At 41.9% G+C, this 20,598-nt stretch overlaps 1 protein-coding gene and 2 non-coding genes across 3 annotated transcripts in view; all 3 read right to left on the minus strand.

Moving 5' to 3' along the window:
• The window catches only part of LOC148638166 (zona pellucida sperm-binding protein 3-like), a 42,004-nt gene extending 27,179 nt beyond the window's left edge, over nucleotides 1-14,825 (minus strand). The window contains exons 1-5 of the mRNA XM_088623389.1: nucleotides 14,068-14,825; nucleotides 13,851-13,966; nucleotides 13,672-13,778; nucleotides 13,418-13,592; nucleotides 13,223-13,340 (exon numbers count right to left, since the gene is read on the minus strand). Coding sequence (XP_088479515.1) covers nucleotides 13,223-13,340; nucleotides 13,418-13,592; nucleotides 13,672-13,778; nucleotides 13,851-13,966; nucleotides 14,068-14,703 — 1,152 coding nt within the window. The 5' untranslated portion in view covers nucleotides 14,704-14,825. The remainder of the gene's footprint in view (nucleotides 1-13,222; nucleotides 13,341-13,417; nucleotides 13,593-13,671; nucleotides 13,779-13,850; nucleotides 13,967-14,067) is intronic.
• Nucleotides 2,076-2,157, minus strand: trnas-acu (transfer RNA serine (anticodon ACU)). The gene has a single exon. It is a non-coding gene; the product is annotated as a tRNA-Ser (tRNA).
• Nucleotides 4,854-4,964, minus strand: trnal-caa (transfer RNA leucine (anticodon CAA)). Its single transcript has 2 exons — nucleotides 4,927-4,964; nucleotides 4,854-4,899 (listed from the first exon to the last, which is right to left on the minus strand). It is a non-coding gene; the product is annotated as a tRNA-Leu (tRNA).
• Nucleotides 14,826-20,598: the final 5,773 nt, after the last annotated feature.

Genomic DNA, 20,598 nt, shown 5'->3' on the forward strand with positions numbered 1-20,598 from the left:
TCGATTTTTAAGAACTTTATTTTCTTTTCAAAAAAAATACAGGACATCACAAATTAGAAAGCTTTACATTAATATACATACTTAAAACAGTATATTTGATCACATCTCATTACTTTTTGACACAATACCAGTTACATAGCAACAATTTCTTTTTTTCTGGTGCAAATCACATTCTTTACTTAAACATGATAATGTTTTTCACAGTTTCTTGAGATATTGACCTATGCTCTCTATTTCCCACAGATTTTCTGCTTCCTCCCTCCTTTCTCTCCACAGATCTCTGAGGTAATAGTTCTCTCGGGTGATGAACAGGGCCAGGCTACCTGCTGCCTTGACTGGGACCTCGATGCCTTTGAACAGCCCCATGTTCCTCACTCTCCACAGGGCGTCTTTCCCACTGTTCACCACGGCCCAGATCCTGTCAAACACGTCAGGAGGAAGTTTGACAGGAGAGATGCCGTTGTAGCGGCAATGCTTGTTAATTAGACAGAATTAAGCGGTGGTATGCTGTCCTAAATGAGGCCCCATCTCACCCTCCATCTCTGTGGTGCTTGTGTATTAGCGTGAGTGTTTTTTATTCTGATCAGGAACAGTTTTACAAGTCCGCAAAGGATCGAGGAAAGGTTTATCGCCAGCTGAAAAGAGACACAGCGCTTCGGCTGTGGAGACTTGTTCGGCTGGCGTTCGGGGAGTCGCGTTTTTCAGAATTGTATTGAGATCGTTTTCCACAGAGCTCAGATGTCAAAGCACAGCAGCAGCTCTCAACAGCGATCCTCTATAGCGCCCTTTCTCCCGCAGCTCCGTCCTCATTGGAAGGAAGCAAGAGTGAAAGGCTGAAGTGAAATAGAGCGGGGACGAAGGCAGTGAAGAGAGAGAACATGGGAACGTGCAAACCCTTTATAAAGGGGGTTGTAACTGTTGAAATGTAACCAGTCACATCCCAAATCATGAACAAAGGTTATTTGCCTTTGCCAGACATCAATTATTATATCAATGATTATTCCTATTTAATATCAGTTCATCTCATATAACGAACCAGATTTCGGAGAACAAACGTTCAAACTGCGCAACAGAACCTGAATCCATCTGCTGATTGTCACCGAAGAATGTCGTTACAAATTATCCGCTGAGCTGTTTTAAGTATCCGGCCACCTCTGTCCTTCCTACTTTGCAGGGGGCACAATTCTTTCAGTTTCTTCTCTTGTATTTTCCTTGTTATTTTACTGTCTCTTTCTTCCACGAGGAAATGGATCCACAGCCCAAACCCTGTGTTTCTGCAGTGTCAGTCAGTGTCGAGAGAAATACTTGCACAGCTCCAGTGCACCACTGCACCAATCATTCTCAACAGCAGTGTGCAGTGAAGTCATGCCCAGGTTGTGAGTTTCCTGGAGAAGTCTCGCCTGTGTTTTCAGCTGCAGAAGATCGCTGTTGAATTTATGTTGGTTCTTCTGTTACTTTTTCTGCTCGATGGCCTCTATTAAATCAGGCACACCTGCTTCCTCGGCAAGTTACTTTATCGCTTCTCACAAACCAACATACTGCAGGCACCTCTAATACCGTCACTGCTTGTGGGCCACGTGTTCCTGCTGTCAGCCTACTATACCACGTTCGTGCACATCTAGAAACATTACTACTCTAGTACAAAAGCGAAAAATGAAACGAAAACACAACCACTTAAAAAAAGGTAGTGCTTTGCTGTGGCTCACTTGGTAAAAGTGTTTGCTTAGTAAACAAGACATCCTAGGATCAAATCCCAGTGGTACTTTTATTCCTGTCTTTTTGCACCATTTATCATTATAGACAACATGCTTCTGCATTAAGTTTAATGGAGGTGTTCATTTAGTTTTTGGCACAACTTGTTTTTAAAAAAATACACACATTGTGTGTAAGTCTTACATGTGTTCTGTCACATCTGGGTGTTAAATTAATAGATGTGTTGTGTTATTTAATATGATTTGACTCCACGCTTGTGTTTCTCGGGAGACAGCAGAAATATTGGGGATTTGCGGCTACAGAAAAATATATGAACTTTATGGGCAAATGTAATGTTACGTTAAAGAAAAAGAAATTGTCACTGATGAGGATGGGATTCAAACCCACACGTGCAGAGCACAATATATTAGTAGTCAATCACCTTAACCACTCAGCCACCTCACCTAGAAACCCACTCCCTTCAGACATGATTTGGTGCCATTAAGATGACCATCTTTCTGCATTCTTGAGGGTCATTTTCCTCTTCCACCTGTAATTTCACTATTTTCCTTGGGAGATGTCAAGTCACCAAGCCTGTGCTATGCTTCAGTGGCGGGTGTAGAGGACACCCTGTTGTACACGGAAAGCACATTGATCTCCTTGGACATGAAAAGTGACAGATAAAAGCCATTTCTCATCCTGTCTCTTACCATCGGGGCTCCTAGTGCATTAAAGGAGGCAACTTGCTTGATGAGTAGGCTCAACGCACACCGAACGCAGATGTCTCATGGCGGTGTGTCCAAGCTGCTATAAAAGAAGAGCGCTCTGCCAGCGCCATGACAAAGTTGAGTAAAACACATGTTTAATAAAGAGGAGATACTGGATCCGAATTCCAGTGGTACCTTTCTTCCTGTCTTGTTTTACAGAACATGTAATTTGGGACACTCACAGAGGTCTTGATTTGGTTTAATGCGTGTATTTATTTCCTTTGCGGAACCCATCTTGCTTTTTTTTTAACCATATAGCTTACGAAAGATGAAATGTGAGCGAATTTTTTGTTCACCAAAAGCATGTAAATGAAAAAAAAAGCAAGGTGGAAGCATTTCTGTGGTGCAATCGGTTTGCGTGTTCGGCTATTAACCCAAAGGTGGGTGTTTTGAACCCACCCAGGGACGCACTTCTTCCTGTAGTAAACATCATCACCGCAAAAATTTTATTTTTCCGCAAAACCTGAACTATTTTGATATTTGCAGTAGTAAACAATTGAGAAAAGAGTCAACATTACCGGGAATTTCCAATAATTACCGACATCGGCAACTTCCAAGCAGATAGTATTCACCCATGTTCATTTATGTTCCAATGGGTGGCTGGAAAATTCACTTCTACTCCCGTTGCATCTTCAGCTAAAGTAATTTAAAAAACAATGCAAAATTGTTCGAGAACTTGACAAGCAAAAACAACAGATCGCCGGAGTTCTATTTTACTATTTTACTATTTTCGTATATTTACCTTAATTTGAATATAAATGTTAACCGAAGTGCTGTTCAATATAATGTAATGTTGTTGTACTTTTAAAATATTTTAGCTGAGGGTGAGAGGGGGGATATTACGCCTTGCCAAACATCTAAAATAACTGTAAAAGGGGATGGCATTTTAATAAAACTGGCAATCAAAAGAAAGTTACAATTTGTATGGTATTATGCTCAATATCCCTCGATATTGAAGGTCAGATGAGGAATTTGAAGAAACTATCAAAGAAACAACGGCAATAGCAGAGGGTGTTGATTTTGAACCAGTGTTTGCACCTCAATAATCCATCAGTCTTCGCTTGACAGGCTTCCTCAAGATATTCGGTGTTCTATACAAAAAATCGACAATTAAGCGCAAATGTGACAAGAGGCAAAGACTGCGGTAGAGGAGGAATAAACTCCACACGATGACTGTATGTATACGTCTGTCTAATATTCGGCCCCTGCAGGGGCATCATATTCGCTGAACTGCCTGCCAGCGTGTGTACGGGCTTATAATTCAAGAATATCAATGGTCAGACGCTTACAACGGGTGTTTGTGTTTGTATTATTTAGAGAACTGAAAAAACATTTTCAAAACTACAGTTTGAATGAAATTAAAAAAAAAGTTTATTTGTCTCTTTGCTGTAACAACTGTGCCAAAACTATTCAGATACATCAGAATAGCATCAGAATGTAACTAGATTTTATTGGATTTTAGGAAATGTAATTTTGCGCATTTCTCTATACGATCAGAATACCTTCCTGTTTTCACATTGTTTATTGTTTCTGCCTATGATATCTCGGAAAGAAAGACCCAGTATCTGTTCACCAAAATATTTCAGGAGTTTGCTGTGGTTTGAGAGGAGTGTATGAAGGTAATGAAGGAGGGAGGACACGCGCATTCCGCACGGGGAGCGCAGAGCAATGAGCCGCGCCTGCAGCTCTCCGAGTCTTTTCTTATACAACCTCTGAGTCCGGACACACAGCGTCTCCAGCCAGTGTTGGAGATTTACAGTTCAGAAAACGGCTGTCTCGAGCAGAAACTGATCTTCCTGCTTTAGTTAAGGTTTGGTTATTGTGGGGGTTTAGCGCTTGTATCTCTCTTCTCTTACTAAACACTATCTACTGTAAAGTATATAAATAGAAGCTAAAATGCAGCTAAAATACTTCAGTAAGGCCGAGCACAAAGGAAAGTTTAATAAAAATGTTCTATGATCTATGTTCTAGTTGCCCATATATTTTAAACTCTCTGTTCGAGCTCTGATTTAATCCTCTCGGCTCCTGCCGCTGTCACCGGGAGAGTGGCTGCATTCCGTAGGGCTACAGGCTGATTTCACAATGCCACATTTAATGAAATACAGGGGAAACCGCAGGGAAAACAATATGTTTTAATACATCTTCTTCTGGATTTATATTTCGGTCTTTCACCTTTGAATGCATACCTTGACCATAAATCTTTACTCGATTACAGGCACCCCAAACAGTTCCTAAGGGAGAAATCGAAGCCTATTTGACTTTCTGCTAATCACATTGAAGTGTTCACGAAGCATTTCCCTGCCCATCATGTGCCCGCAAGCCGGTTTCTCCGTTTTCTTCTTTCTGTCGTTGTCAGCGAGCACAAGACAGGAAAAATGCAAGAGAGGGAAAAGCTGTCAGGAGTGGGATTTGAACCCACGCCTCTATTCAGAGACCAGAACACCCAAGCAATGGAAAGACAGGAGTCCTTGAGTCTGGCGCCTTAGACCACTCGGCCATCCTGACGAGGTATGTAAGTTGGGGTCTTAAAAGCACCAGTAGTTCACAAAACTGAGAAATGCTTTGCTGGAGAAGCACCACGTTGCCTAATGTTGCCTAAACGGATCACGGAAATCAAATATTCGGATCGATTTAGAGTGTGCTTTACAGCCTTTGTGTAATATTTTAAATTGTTTTAAAAAAGTGTGTACTACGTTTAGGACTAGTTAGTGTGGTAGAATATGGAGATCATCTCCAGCTCTGAGCTCAACTGCAACAACAAGTTGTGCTGAACAAAGTCAGAGTTCAGTTGAACCTTTGCTCAGTGTGGTGGTCAGGACTCAGGAGTATTGTTGTGGTTCTAATTAGCACGAACTGCAGGGGCTCTGAATCAGAACATTTCAATTTATCTGTTCAGTAAGTTAAAATGCAGGACACGTTAAAATCGGATTATTACTGTGTCTCTGTCCCGTTTGTATATAACTGAATGTTTAAAAGATACCAGTAAGGACACACAACTACTAATGCGGTACTTATTGGAAATAGTCCCAAAACAAGTACGTCCGGCAGCTGGTAGACCCCTGTAATAATTTTGCAGTGACACTTTGAAGATTTACACTCTATTTAAATATTAATTTACTAAATTTCAGTTCTCTTTTCTCACACTCCCTGGCATAACTGAACTCTCACTCTCGCATACTAAAGGCTTTACATGCATTAGCTGTGATACAGATTCTAATAAAGACAGAATGAAACTGTTTGTTTTGTGTCTCATGGTGATCCTCTTCTCGATCCAAATTAAATGTTTAATATGATCCCTCGAGAAAGAAAAAGGAGTCAATTTCCGCCTGGAATGATTGATGCTCCATCAAACATTTTGTAATATCTCCGGAAGTTTATACAGTAGAATCCTGGTTTGTGGCTTAAATTCAAGGTAAACAAGACTAAGGAAACGAGTTGGAAACGATGTCAATCTGGGATTTAAATCATCCGGAACATTTCACTACATTGGGCAGTATGTGCCAGAGAGCAGCTCCTGACATCTGTTGATAACTCAGTTGGTAGAGTGGAGGACTGTAGTTGAAACAAGAGGGAATCCTTAGGTCACCAGTTTGACTCCGGCTTGAAGGAAGGTGCCCTTTGTGTATTTTGTTAAAATAGCTGATCTTTTTTCACTCAGACTTTGATCAAAAGCTCAATAAACGACGAAGCAGAGGCTCTTGTTCCGAATTCAGCTCATGTCTGATTGTCTTGTTTTGGCCAAGATCTGATCTTTGAATTCAGGGACTACTCTGTCTGCTTTGTACAGTAATTCAAAAGTAGATACAAATGTCACATTTTTATTTTAGATATAAAGGTGTTCTCTGTTTTTAAAGGATAGGTACTTAATTGGCTTTATGATTTGGATTTGATTTTGTATCGTTGTATTATTAAGTTTGTGCTTTTTGTGTTTTTAACATATTGTGAACTTATTTTTTAAACAAATGCTTACAAAGGCAGACATGGCACACATCTGTTTATACCAGCGTTGAATTGTATATTTGTATTAAGTATAAGCTACTGCGCACTTCTGGGAGTATAACAGGTTCGATATAAAGTGGCAAAAATATAAAAGGGGAAAATACCCCAGACTGGGTGTAAAGGCCTCGTTGTGACTGTTGTTTTATTGTTGAATACGGCATACTGTGCATGAAATGTTGCAGAAACACAATCTGATAGTTAAATAATTATTATTTTAATAATTTGATAAGTATGAGGCCCCGGATCCAAATATTCAGTTCTGATTTTTTAAAGTGATATCTTCCCTTCCTCTGGAGGAAGTAACACGATGTGAGCAATTGTTTTTTGTTCTTTTTTTTTCACGTTGCGATCCAAAAAGCCTCAGATGCACAGTCTGACAGCAACCAAACCAGAATGGATTCTGCTGGGAGCCGGACTGAGCTCATTCTTGCTCCCTGTGCTGAAAACAGAATTAGCGCTTACCCGAGCACCATCTACAGCTGCTGGATGGTACTCTATGTCCTGCTGCTCCAGCAATTATTTTGACGAAAGACAGATCACTTGTACGCTTTTAACCTTCTCGCAGCTACAGGCGAGACTGAAGCTGGCGATATAAATGCACGCGCTGGTACACCTTCTCTAACTTTCACAATTGCGATAAACATTTTTTTAAGACCTTTGAAAAACTAGATATAGATATAGATATAGATAAAACTAGATAAAAAACATGAGCTTTATCGGTTTTTACATTAATCGACTTTGAAACAAATTTGATCTTTTTACATTGCATTTTACGTTGAAATGTAGCATGCATACCTAATCCACCAACGGACAGAGCAATATTTTACGTTGCCTTCCAGAGCTTCCAACGTGTGATGGATTTGTATGGGTGTCTGTATGATACCACTACAGCACTGGCGCAGGTGCAAAATCCACTTTCACACGACTTTTTCAGTGTCTTCTCTCTCAAATGGACCGAAGCACAGGAGCCAATATTAGAGAAAACGACAGGTGTTTAAACAGAGGATGTCCCAATGTCTGGGACAACGCATTGTGATTTTGTATAAACGCAAATGGTTTATCATTTAAAAGCCAACAATATTCTTTTTTCCCTGGCGCTAATAAGCTACCAGACATGGGAGCTGTTGTGTGAAAGAAAATTCCAATGTCCATAGGAAGGCAGAATAAAATCCAGAACTGTGTTGGTAATATCGATAAACAGGGCTCATGTTCACAACAAAACTTTACTGTATAAAAAGTTAAAATTCGTAAATATATATTTTTTTTATTATGCAAAGTGTCTGTTAAACCATTCATGAAGGATTTTTAGACAAAAAAACACACCATTATATGAGAAAATATATTTACTATATCTGCATTTAACTCACTTTTTAACAATTTCAATTTCAAGGCCGATATAAATTGTTGCCCTGCTTTTTTGTCATAAATACACAAGCTTGTTATGTCTTGTGTCAGAAATAAACTGCATGAAATTTGCTAAAGCAACAAAAACTAAGCGCCACAAAGAAGACAGACATTTGCGTTTATAGTGCAATGTTTTCTCGAGCCTTTAAAATTACTTTAAATGCAATTTGTTTTTCTCTGTGGCTCTAAGGCTTTGTCATTTACTGTAGTTATTCAGGAGAACATTATGTTAATCATATAGATGAAACATTTAATATATTCAGGTGGGTAGCTACGTCAGCATGCGTATCTGCAAAGGAACAAGTAATATTGTAGGTTTATTCCATGCTGAAAAGAGAAGAGAGAAAACAAACCTGAAGAAGGTTTCACAGCTGAAACGTTGTGTTTTCTCTCTTCTCTTTTCAGCATGGAATAAACCTATTACTTGTTCCTTTAATATATTGTTCGGTTTGACTCAAAATGCTTTACTACTACAAGAGAGAATTATAGTATGGAGGATGAGACAAATTTATGATTTCTTGGAAGAAAATGTTTTTTCTTTGCATTCGAAATGAATCGAAACTTTAGCGCGACACACAAACCCTTTGTCTTTTTTAAAGATATAATATTTTTAAACAGACAGTATAGAAAACGTTTTTTTTTTACTAAGCAATTTTGGCCAGGGGCGATGTATTACTAGTAGTGGCGCTAGGGTCACTATGGTGCAGTTGAGCACCGTAAGATTAGGGCCAGTGACGTAATGTATAACGCATCTGACTTCGAAACAAAAGATTGTAGGTTTGACTCCTGCCTGGCTCATGTTGCTTTTTTAACACGGTATTGTCTGAAGATCAGCTCCTGTTCTGAGCTCAATAGCAATGCAAAACTGTGCGTAACAAAGCTGGCGAGCAGCTGAACTTGTGCTCAGTAGTCAGTACGGTGCTGAGGGTTCAGTTCTGGCGTTGTTCTAATTAGCACGAACTGCAATGGCTCTGAATCTGACCATTTCTATGGAAGCCCGTTTCCGCCAGGGAGTAAAAATAAAAACGCGCTATGGTATCTCAGAATTCCGACTTAGTAAATGAGAATTGCGACTTAAAAACTCAGAATTCCGACTTTATATCTCGTAATTACGACTATCTCACATTTGGGACTTCGAAATAACCCATATTTCATTGTCTGTCCTTTTGTTATTGTAACGGATTCGGGTTCCAGGGCTTGTGCCCTCGCCGCTCCCACCCTAGTTCGTGCCTCACTGCATTGGCTCGAACCCAGGCCTTGCCAGCTGAGCTAAAGAAGAGTTTCTTTTTTAAGTAAAAAATGACATACAATGGAAATATTTAAAAAGTATAAGTTTCAGCTTTTATAATTGTGAATTCTTCTGGATGTGAAGTGTCTATTTCTGTATCTTATTTCATATTCTTTCTTCGTTTTTGTATTTCTGGTGTTTAAATAAAAAAAGAATTTAAAAGCCCACCATCCACTATTCCATCCGTGTACTATGGAAGCCTCACTACTGGAAATGGGATTCCATAAAAATTAGTGTAATTAATTTGATTTTTATCAGGGCACTGTACAAGACAAGTCTTCAGGCTTATAGATCCTATGATCTTGTACGATTCATCAATATAGTGTAACGGAACGGCCAACATACAATTTGTAGTTCAGGTGGGTAGCTGCGTCAGCATGCGTAGGCTGCAAAGGAACAAGTAATAGGTTTATTCCATGCTGAAAAAAAGAAGAAAGAAAATATGTTTTGGCCGAAACGTACCAGTAAACTTTACATTAACAATACCAGCCAACGATACATTATCATTTCACACCGGTTCTACAGGAATCTACAGCAGAGCCCTGAGTTGACTCCCGGAGTCCCACTGAGCCCATAGAATTCCACATCACCCATCACTCCTGCGCACAGTCCGCTGAGAGCGCCTGTCCATAAACTACTGGATTGAGAATGGGATCAAATAATTCCCCATTTTCTTAATTCTACATCAAAGGACTGTTAAAGGTCTATTTGAAGGCATCGATTTGTATTCTTAAACCAGATGAACGCCTGGAATAAGTTAATATTACTTTAAAAAATAAACAGTCGTGCTACAGTACTCCAGTTGAAGGCACGCTTCTAGCTTTGCGGTACTCTGGTGCGTCACAAATTTATGTTTGAATTTCTGTGGATGAACTACTATAGGTGTACCCTCGCTCACTTTCTTTAGCAACAGTCGTTGCTCCTCATCTGAGTGATGTATTTGCCTTGTTTACAGTTCACTTCCCTGCAAGGAATATTCACCTCAGAGCTCTCTTTCATAGACTGCAGGCGCTGTTTGTTAACAGGTATTATAGTAATGACATCTTTCTGTATGATCAGGACAGGAGCTGCAAGTCCACTGTGTTGTGGCTGCAGTACAATTTTAGCTTATTATTATAATACTTTTTAACAGCGACAGATTCTTAAGATCACGAGGTGTTTACGATATTATTTCAGTATTAAGCTGTTACTACATTCGGAACTGTCCCATAGGATTCAGTGTTCCATTAGTTTGGCACTAAACTGCTTAGTTTATTGCAGGAATTGTACTTAGTCCTGTCCTGTAGTGTCCTCTAGAGAGCAGCAGCTGTTTCCTTGGGCTCATTGCAATTGGGAACATTGTGATTACTGAGCAGGGGACTAAAGTCAGCAGACGAGCGAGTTGCAAATCGGTATTAATCTGGCGTACAGAGCTGCATGCTAATCTCTGGATCATTTCCAGTTAATGCGATGCTGTTCTTACCTTGCAATTGACCCAATCTGACTACTGGCACCAACAACCCTGTTATTACAAATAAACTTCTTGTGTACCTACCGTGATACATAAGTTTGCTGGAGAGGTTTGGCAGCCTATATTCAGTCAAAGGTGTGTGTGCAGATCACTGTGATATACAGGCATCAACAAACTGACATACAATATTAAATGTTTAACTGATAAAACCCAAATGAACCAAACCTGAATAAATTAGTGGTGGAAAGGAGTCTTTTTATATAGCAAAAGGTCTCTGAGCCTTTGGTAATAACGATGGGTATATAACCCATTGTCCTCAATATTAGAAATGAATCCTTGAGCACTGCTGTTGTACCAACAGTCCTCAAAAGTGCTGCCATTACCCCCGTCCCATAAAAGCCTAACATTACCCTTTCTTGCATAAACTGTAGAACGTGCCTTCACATTTCAGTTGCAGTTTAATCTATTATCACCCTACTCTCCACTTCATAACCTTCACTCTAATTCTGGTCTCCTAACTGTCCCCCAAGCCCGTCTACACTGTATGGGTGACAGGGCCTTCTCCTGTTATGCCCCCAGGCTCTGGAACTCTCTGCCCAAGGATAGCAGAGTCACCTTCCCTAAACTCCTTCAAATTCAGACTCAACACCTTGTTCTGTAGAAGAGCCTTTACTGAACTGGTTCCATTCTTTACCCCTCTGCTTCTACTTTCCTTAGTACCACCATCCATGGTCTCCTCTGTCTATTGGAATTGTTTTGTCCTGTGTATTCTTATTGTAATTCTGTCAAGTGCTTTGAGAAGCCACCTTCAGAACCATTATATAAAATAGTTTATCCTAAATCCTTGAAGCTTTAATAGGGCACTGCAGTAGGGCTAAGAATTGACAGTGTTAGTGGGCCAGCAGGATTTGTGCAAATTATAGGTAGTCGCAATGGGAGACTAGGATTCACTTGAAATTCATGACATGGGACACTGAAACAGGGGAGAGGCTTTGTGTAGTAAGCATTCAGTCTCAATCTACACAGTCTGTGCTGCTGGCAGAGGTGGTTGTGAACACCCGCCTTCCCAGTCAAGTACTGGGATCTCCAGTCTCACTCCTAATACTTCCCCATGACTGTCCAATACCACTACTGTGAAACCAACACCCATAAGACAAGATCTCAGAGATTCTAACTGCACAATTATTCACTGATGTTTGTGCACCAGAATTGTTCCTCTGCTAAGGATGGGAAGGCCTACTTTACACCAAGCCCCTGTTGACAATTCCTTCCTTGTGTTTCTTTTAGTCAGTTTCTGCAGCCTAGAATAGGACACCAGATCTCACTCTTACTGGGCACTACAGTAGCAACTCACACTCCATAAGCACTACCCATCTCGGAAACAGGAGGATTTCCAGTATATTGAACACCTCCGTCTCTCTCACAGTAAAAAAAGTCACACTGCCCTGCCCAAGGAATAGTGCGGCCATCTTCCCCCACTACAACGCTTTATTACTCCAGCCATTTTCAGTCCTCATTGGCAGCAATACGGGAAGCATTCTTGAAAGGGGAACCCCCACAAATACTTCCATTGATTAATGGGTCTCACTTCCCTTGAATTCCTCCACCCCATTCAAACCTATAAACCATAAAGTAACAAGGGCAGGCAGAAGGGTCTTTCATAGCTTTATTGAAATGTTGCCATTACAAGGCAAGTGGAGGCAGGAGAGTCACAAGGGCCAGGCTGGAGCCTTCATTCAGGCACCTGGGGAGAAAGAAGGAGAACAATCCAGCTGAACTGCAGGACACCACCCCTACAGGAGCTCCTCCTGCCAGACCCTACCTGTCCACTGGCCAACATCTCCAAAGTCCTCTGTTCCCTCCACATCCTCACTGGTGCTCTCTGCATCTTCACTGGAGCTCTGAGGGTCTCCCTCCTCATCCTCAGTCCAGTCAGCTCCCACATCCAGAGGAGCTTCTACTGGTGCCACAGCCACCCGACTACTGGTCACCAGGCTCCTGGTACCTGTGGACAAGCAGCACCCAGGAGTGAGGGATCCGCTATACCCAGAGACCCACAGTCTACTCATCTACACAGTCCCTTTGTCCAGCATGGGATCATTCCTCAGTTGTCCAAGCATGGTTGTCTCTTGGGCAGAGATGCATCCACAAGGGATAGAGAACCAGACCCACCTTCATTCCAACTGCCAGCACACCTGGACTCACAGCAGGCACAGACCTCATGGTCACCATACAGCTCCTCCCACCTGGAGGAGAGGAGGACAGGTGAGGCCTCCACCTGGCATGTCCCAGAGCACCCTCAGCAGGCTCCTCGCAGAAGTACCTCTTCGCCTCCCTGTTGTAGGTGCAGGACTTGGTCCCTGGTGTTGCTTTAGCAGGAGCCACAGCCATGACACAGTGCATGTACAGCTCAGTCACTTCATGCTGCAAGAGGGAAAGTCACAGCATTAAGGGATCAAGGCCAATAGAGGGACAGAGAAGGACCTTCTGCCATCAGTGAAGGCAAGCTGGCAGCTCTAGGCACTACAGCTGCCACAGTCTGGTTCACATCTAGATCATGGATGTGAAAGCAGACCATGGATCAGTAGAGCAAGAAGGCTGAGCAGCCTTTGAGTGCAGTACCTTCCTGGACAGCTTCTTCTGGAAGAGGAAGGCATCAATTGTGAAGCGGAGCACATCCTTCTGCTTGGAGGGGACAAACCTGGACAGGCAGCCATCTGCCTTGCTGTCCACCATGCACCTGGGGACAAGGACAAGGATGAACCCCTGCAGGCTCTCGGGGCTCCTGCCCACCTCTCCTCCCAGAAGGGGCCGTACCCCAAGTTGTCGATCACAGGGAAACGGGGCTGGGAGTGCTGGTCTGGTTTCTCCGTTACGTAACACGAGTGGATGTACAGCCTCTGCTCTGCTGTGGCAAAGTAGGCAGTGGCCTGGAAGTACATGGGCTGACCCAGGAAGTACTCATCCTTAGGAGAGAGCCGGACCCAGCGGGCTGGAGAGAGAGAGGCAGCATTACACCTGCACACAGCACCCCCTGCAGGCAGGAGGAGCCACTCACTCAAGGAGCTTACAGTTGGTGGTGAGCAGCACAAAGCTGTGTTTGTTCTTCAGGTCCTTGAAGAAGGTCCTTCTCCTGGCCCACGTGGGGACATAGCCAACCTTGTAGGAGTAGTGGAACCTGCAGGACAGAGGGGATGAGGGGCATCTGGACACTTTCCTAGCGGCTTCTCAGCAGCAGAGCCCTGCCTACCTGTTGTAGGAGCACTTGACCGGCACAGAGAAGGGAATGAAGCGATGCACAGGTGCACTGGAGGAGGGCGGGGCATAGCGGAGAGTGTTGGAGTACACCAGGCGGCCCTGGACAACCTGCAGGGTCACAGAGGAAGGGATATTCCCAGGAAAGGCAACCCCGACACTGGCCCTACAGCTCACATCGATACACTGCCTGTAGATGAAGACCTGCTTACCGATCGCTCGGTGCCGCACTCGTGAAGCCCGTAGATGAAGTAGAAGTAACTGCGTGTGGTTCGGCTGACGCTGCAGTTGCCCAAGGTCACCTCCGATGGCCGACAGCTGAAGCCGAACAGGAGCCGACTGACCCTCACATACATCCTGCTGGAGTCACACCACACAGCCACTCCTCGAGTGCCCCCGATGGCCGGGCGAGCCGGCTGCCGCCCTCGCTGGGGAGGAAACAGGACGCTCTTGATGTAGGCGGGTAAGGGGCGGCTGCCGGCTTCGGGCTTCATCTTCTCCTTGTCGAAGTAGGGCGAGTACGCGTCTCTGGACACGGGAAGGCGGCGAAAGTCGGGAGCCAAGGACTGCGAGTCGTTCTCGTTTGCAGACAGGTCTGCGGAGGGCGCATCTGCCAGGTTCAAGTCCTCCAACTGGGCTGCGTCTTCAGGAGCCGGGAGGTCGGCCTGGAGCGCCATTTCCCGAGAGTCCCAGCCAGCCGGCCCGGCGGAAACCAGTGCGGGGAGCCCGGCCCCTGTGCACAGGCACAGCATAAAGAGAAACGAGCGCATCGCCAAATTAACGTCCCGCTCAATTGCTACAGGAGTAAAATAAGTAAACCACAAAACTGTGTTGAAGCAAGAAAGCATAAAGTGTGAACGCGGTGACTAGGTTTTTATACTGGCAGGACCTGTTACCGCACACCTGGTCACACAATCAACACAATCAATTACATACAGAGATCCGGATTGTTCTCAGCGTCTAATTAGAACCTGATTTCAGTCTGAGGCGGGACTCCGTGAAGCCGCCTGAACACTTTCCCGTGTGTATCTGACCTCAGCGGAGGAGTTCCACGCAATTTCGACAGAATTAAATCACCCACACGTGTAAAATTTGCTCAGATTAATTTATTGTTCAATTAGTTTCTAATTTCCGAGGAAAGTGTGTTAAACTCGCTGTCAGACAGAGTACGGAACATGCGACACGTCCGTCCACACTTTCTTTTATCGAGGGGGCTGTTCTATCAACACGTACCGCAATGAAAATAATTTTACTATTTTTCATGTGTAATTGCATGTCATATTAAAATGTGTAATACAAGCATTTCTTTGCTTCCCAGTAAAGAAATACTGATCAGCTTTTGACATGATCTGATAACAATTTGTCTGATTTTCCAGAGATTGCTTTTGCTTCGCAGCACCGAGAACCTATGGAAGCCCGTTTCCGCCAGGGAGTAAAAAAAACGCACTATGGTATCTCAGAATTGTGACTTAGAATCATAGAATTGCGACCTAAAAACTCAGAATTTTGACTTTATCTCTCACATTTGCGACTTCGAAAAGCCCATATTTCATTGTCTGACCTTTTGTTATTTTAACGAATTCGGGTTCTAGGGCTTGTGCCCTCTCCGCTCCCACCCTACTTCGTGCCTCACTCTATTGGCTCAAACCCAGGTCTTGCTAGCTAGAACCGTTACAATAACAAAAGGACAGACAATGAAATATGGGCTATTTCGAAGTTGCAAATGTGAGATATAAAGTCGGAGTTGTGAGTTACTAAGTCGCAATTCTGAGTTACTTAGTCGGAATTCTGCGATACCATAGCGCGTTGTTTTGTAACTCCCTGGCGGAAACGGGCTTTCATACATTTCAATTAGTCTGATCAGTGCAGGACAAGTTAATGTAGAATCATTACTATGTCTGTCTCTTGTTTGTATATAAATGAATGTCTTTGACAACTTAATGTTAGTTTTTAATTTAGTTTTACGATGTAGGTCATGTGTTAACATATGCACGAGCATACGAAATGTCTCACTCCTGATTCAGCTCATGCTCCATAGGAGAGAAGAGATTCCTCCTGCTTCTCGTACAATCATATCAGAACAGAAGCCCGTGTCGCCCAGCTCTGATTCAAGAGCGACTCGCATCTTCAGCCCTTTTTTTATTCGTGATCCTAATTTTCTTTAGTTATGATCAATATTGAACTTTTTCTAAATAAAACGACAATAATCAAACATGCAGGCAGACTTTTAAAAAGTATTAGGAGCTGACAGGGTGCCCCTTTGGAATAGTTGTCAGAAAATGTGAGAAAAGGAAAGGTACGTAAGCTCTCACACACAGCATTAGAGATTGGCATCTGATGGAGAAAAAAAACTACCTGTCTCCCCAGCATTTAACGGTGCTGTTGTTTAGATTTTACATATTGTTAGCATTTTAATGAATTGTTAAAAGATTGATACACAAATCGCTAAATAAGAAAACGTAAAAACCCTAGCTGTAAGCAATTGGCCATTCATATTCCTGAATTTTAAATCCCTGTGTTTTTCTGTATCCGAATGCCTGGTGCAGCTAATTTGAAAGCAGAGTCTACCATTTACAGAAGCGTATTGTTGCCACCAAGGAAAAAAAATCCTGAGTTTACAGGAGTAAAGAGGAAACAAATGCAAACACCGTTTAGAAAAAACACACACGTCTCAGGCCTTAACCATGACAAGGATAGGATTTGAACCTAGACGAGCAGAGCACAATGAATTAGCAATCCAAAAAGTGACTCCTGTTTAACTTTCTTTTCGCTTGCTCGATTTGTAGTACGCTCCTAAATCCTTACAACCGATAAACAAAACGGCTTCATGTGCCACAGCATTCTGCTACAGGTACGGTTTGCACCGTGTATTAGGCGAACCCGAATTAAATATTTCAAATATGTGAAGAATTTCATGAAACCTGAAAAAAGATCACAGCCAATGTCAGCAATTCAGAGCCTGTAGGCAGCTTCAACAGAACAAAACGATCTGAAGCCGCAATAATTTCATAGAGTGTATTATGACACTCTAACCACGTTGTTGCTATTACTGCTACTTCTGCTGCCGTTGCTTTAAACTCTACTCAGCAGGCAAGTAAAGTTGTACAAAGAATAGACTACTTTGAGCCGTCCAAATTCCATTATGTGAATTTAAGCTTTTTTTTTTTATTAATAACAGCATTAGTAATACAATGCGTGCTCAGAAACCTTACTTATTAGCTTATGAAGCAATAGTGTTTCGACAATTTGCGGTCTTCAAAAAGTAAACGCTGAAGTTTTTATACTTCCTTGTGAGCAGATCACCTTTGATTTAGAAAAGGAAAACTTACTCCTCTGTTGCTTTCATTGCAATATCTGAATCGAGACCCAAGCGCTAAGAAAGCTGAAAAACGCAGAAGTCATAAACCCGATTTTAATTTAGACACACATTTTCTAATGCAGCCTTCATTACAAGACAGTCTATTTCTCGAAAGCGTGTTATGTAAAAAAGAGAAAAACGAAAATATATGGATGACAATATTTAAAAGCTTAAGATTTTACTTTTGAGAAACTGTCATTTTATGTATCTAGACGCTTTTCAACCACTGCTTTTAGAACTTTGCTGTGCTTCCTGAATCATTTTCAGCGTTATAAACTGGGTGTGGAAGTAGCGATCACTTTGTAGAGCAGTTGATAGACTGGAGCTGTTCAGACTACTCTTGTTATTTCTCAAATGCTTCCATCATTTTTCTTTCAGGCTAGGACGCGAGTGTGTACATGTGTTTGGTTTTCGTTTCACTGATTCCCATTGAAGATTTGTGAATTAACAAGGAAAGAATCAGTTGCCTCGGAAAGCAGAAGGTTTGGTTCTCAACGATCTTGAAGACACGCCCATGTAGAGCAGCGTGTGATGATTCGTACTATAAAAGACCAAGTGCTCAAAGTGACGTCTGTGTTTGCCGTTGAAACTTTTCATCTCGGGCGCACTTTTAGAAAGCAAAGATAGAGCAGTTGTGTTGAATCACACTACGACAGCTGTCAGCAGAGTGGCGCAGCAGAAGCGTGCTGGGCCCATAACCCAGAGGTCGATGTATCGGAACCATCCATTGCTATACACACCGTCAGTCTAATGAAGTGAATTTAAACTGATCTTTTTCTCTCGTGTATGTGCAAGCTTCACACTTACTGTATTCGTTAATCTTTACCAATAGCAGATGCCCAAATGTATCTTTGGTTGTTCTGCGATCCTTCATAGTTTCCTCAATTCCTTCAAATGAACATCCATATCAAAGCAATTATATATATATTACAATTAAGGTACATATTAAAAATATCAACGCACATTTCTATAATGCTCATTTAATAATGATTGTCAAGGATTGTCAAGTTCTCCAACAAATCTGTGTTCTAATTTTAAAATAGTTTTGCTAAGGATACAACGGGTGTATAAATGAATTCTCCCAACAGCCAGTTAAAGAAAAATTCCACACGTGAGGATGGTTTTCTTGGACATTGACTTAGGTACTGAATTGTTTACTTGTTTTAGTTGCACACGAGTAAAACACGAAGATTTCCTGTAACATTCAAGAGGGTTTGTGAACAAATCCCTTCAATTTTTAGCGGAGATTATGTTTACATCATCACAATCTGAACCGCGTCCCTGAGTGCGTTTGACCCACCAGCCCTTTGTTTAACAGCTGCAGAGGGACACATTCCCGTTGCTTTTCACAAATCACTGGCATTTTTTTGCAGCATTTCTTCTGTCCTGAGAAGCAAGATTTGTATTTTATCTTTCAGAAGTTGTATGAATTTCTTGAAGTTCAAAAACAACTTGTTCCTGAAAAGAAATGAACACTTGCTTCAAAGTAAATCAAGACGTATGTGTCTCTTGCTGTGTGTGCTCTTATCTGTCCATCTCTCTCTCCTCTTCTCTCTGGCAGTCTGTGTAGAGTATCTGAAGGGGATGTAACACCACTTGGAAAAGAAGAAAAATTATCAGGAAAAATTCTCAGGAAAATTCTCAGGCAGAATAAAAAATCATTATTCTTTTCTCAGTCAGATTCATTGCTCAGACTCACACTCAGACAGGATCTCAACTCCGTACTGCTCTCTATCCTCACAATCCAGAACCAGAAGATATTCAGACAATCAGTGCTGCTACATGAACAATATCAGACAGAACAGCCTGGACTCATGTCACATTTCCCCCTTTTATCCTTCCTCCCAGCCCTCTTAGAGACATAGAAGAGCCCCTGGTTCTCCTCTCTGTGAACTGGGCTCAGGGGTCACTGATCTGGCAGTTGTGGGCTCTGTTCCAGGTCGAAAGCAAGAAGGTTCTATTAACGCTTTCCAGGACTTCCAGCCCTTCAGTATTACTTTCTTTACTGTATGTCAGCCTCCCAAAATGTTTATAAATGTTTTATAACACACATGAGTGTGGAATTATTTTATTATTTATATATAGTATTTATGTAATAAACACCAGTAGTGACAATATGATCAGTATATTGATTATTTGTAGCCGATTGTCCGATGGTCGTGTCTACAATAGTGACCATTTGACCAGTCTGTAGCTCTGGGCAGTGGGATTCAGATCACACAGAAGACCTGTCTGTGTGTGATTCCACACCAGCCGTGGGATTCAGCTACTCTCACAAATGTCTCACAGACTGTCTTATAAATTTACAATTAGATGAAGTCATGTAACAGTTTTACAGATAATTTAAATAATCAGACAGCAGTTTTGGCAGTGGATACATCTCCACATGGGGGAAAGGGACAGTAAAATAGTAAGGAAAATACAAAAGAAGAAACTGAAATATATGCGCTCACTGTAAAGTACGAAGAGGTGGTCAGACAAGCAAAACAGCTTTGCGGATAATGTGAAGTGACATTGTTTTGTGTCAATCAGCTCACGGATTCAGCTTCATGTGCCTTAAGCTGTGCATGCCTTCATGAAGACTCTCTTTAAGATGATTGCACCTTTCATTGTCAAATCGCCTTCTTTGGATACAAAAGTTGCACCAATACTAAGAGAAAGGATGAGGAATGGCTTTTATCAAGCGATTGCATTGTTTGTTTGACTGAGGATCCTTGTGTGCTGAACTGGCCTCTGGAGAAGTGTAGTGCAGTAAAACAGAAGGTTTGTGTCACTCAAGATTGTTACAGAACAGAACAATACAATTACAATACTTTTGTGAGAGTAAATATTACTGGTGCATCACAGTTCTTATAATGGTGAAAACAGGAGCCCCTTCTCTACATTTTTGACTGAAGTATTTAAACGGAAAGAAATACTATCACTATGCAATTCATAAATGCAATTGAGCTCCTATAAAAGTTCTAGTCTGATGAAACAATGTATAGAATTAGGTGACAATATCGGAATTCATTCAAATGCACAAGATTAATTTTCAGCAACAAAAAAAGTGCTCGGAAATATTTTACAAGAATGAAACCTTACATTCACCTAAATAAGCATTCACCCTCTACATTAGCAGAGAACAGTAGGACAGAAGGTTAGTGTCACTGGACACTGCATCAGAGAGGCCGATCTCTTCTCCCTCATTATGCAGGCTTACCCACTCATGATGAACTGTCCTCCAGCGATACTCAGCTGCCATCATCGACTCAGACATGACGTTCATGTACATATTATACCTTAATATGGCACTGCGTTACAATAATTTGATCAAAACAACTGGTGAATAAATAATAATCAAATATTTTTTCCTTTCTTTTAGTAGCTAAAGACCAAAAAAGAA

Source organism: Lepisosteus platostomus, assembly GCF_059453375.1.
Source record: "Lepisosteus platostomus isolate fLepPlt1 chromosome 5 unlocalized genomic scaffold, fLepPlt1.hap1 SUPER_5_unloc_3, whole genome shotgun sequence".
Classification (NCBI taxonomy): domain Eukaryota; kingdom Metazoa; phylum Chordata; class Actinopteri; order Semionotiformes; family Lepisosteidae; genus Lepisosteus; species Lepisosteus platostomus.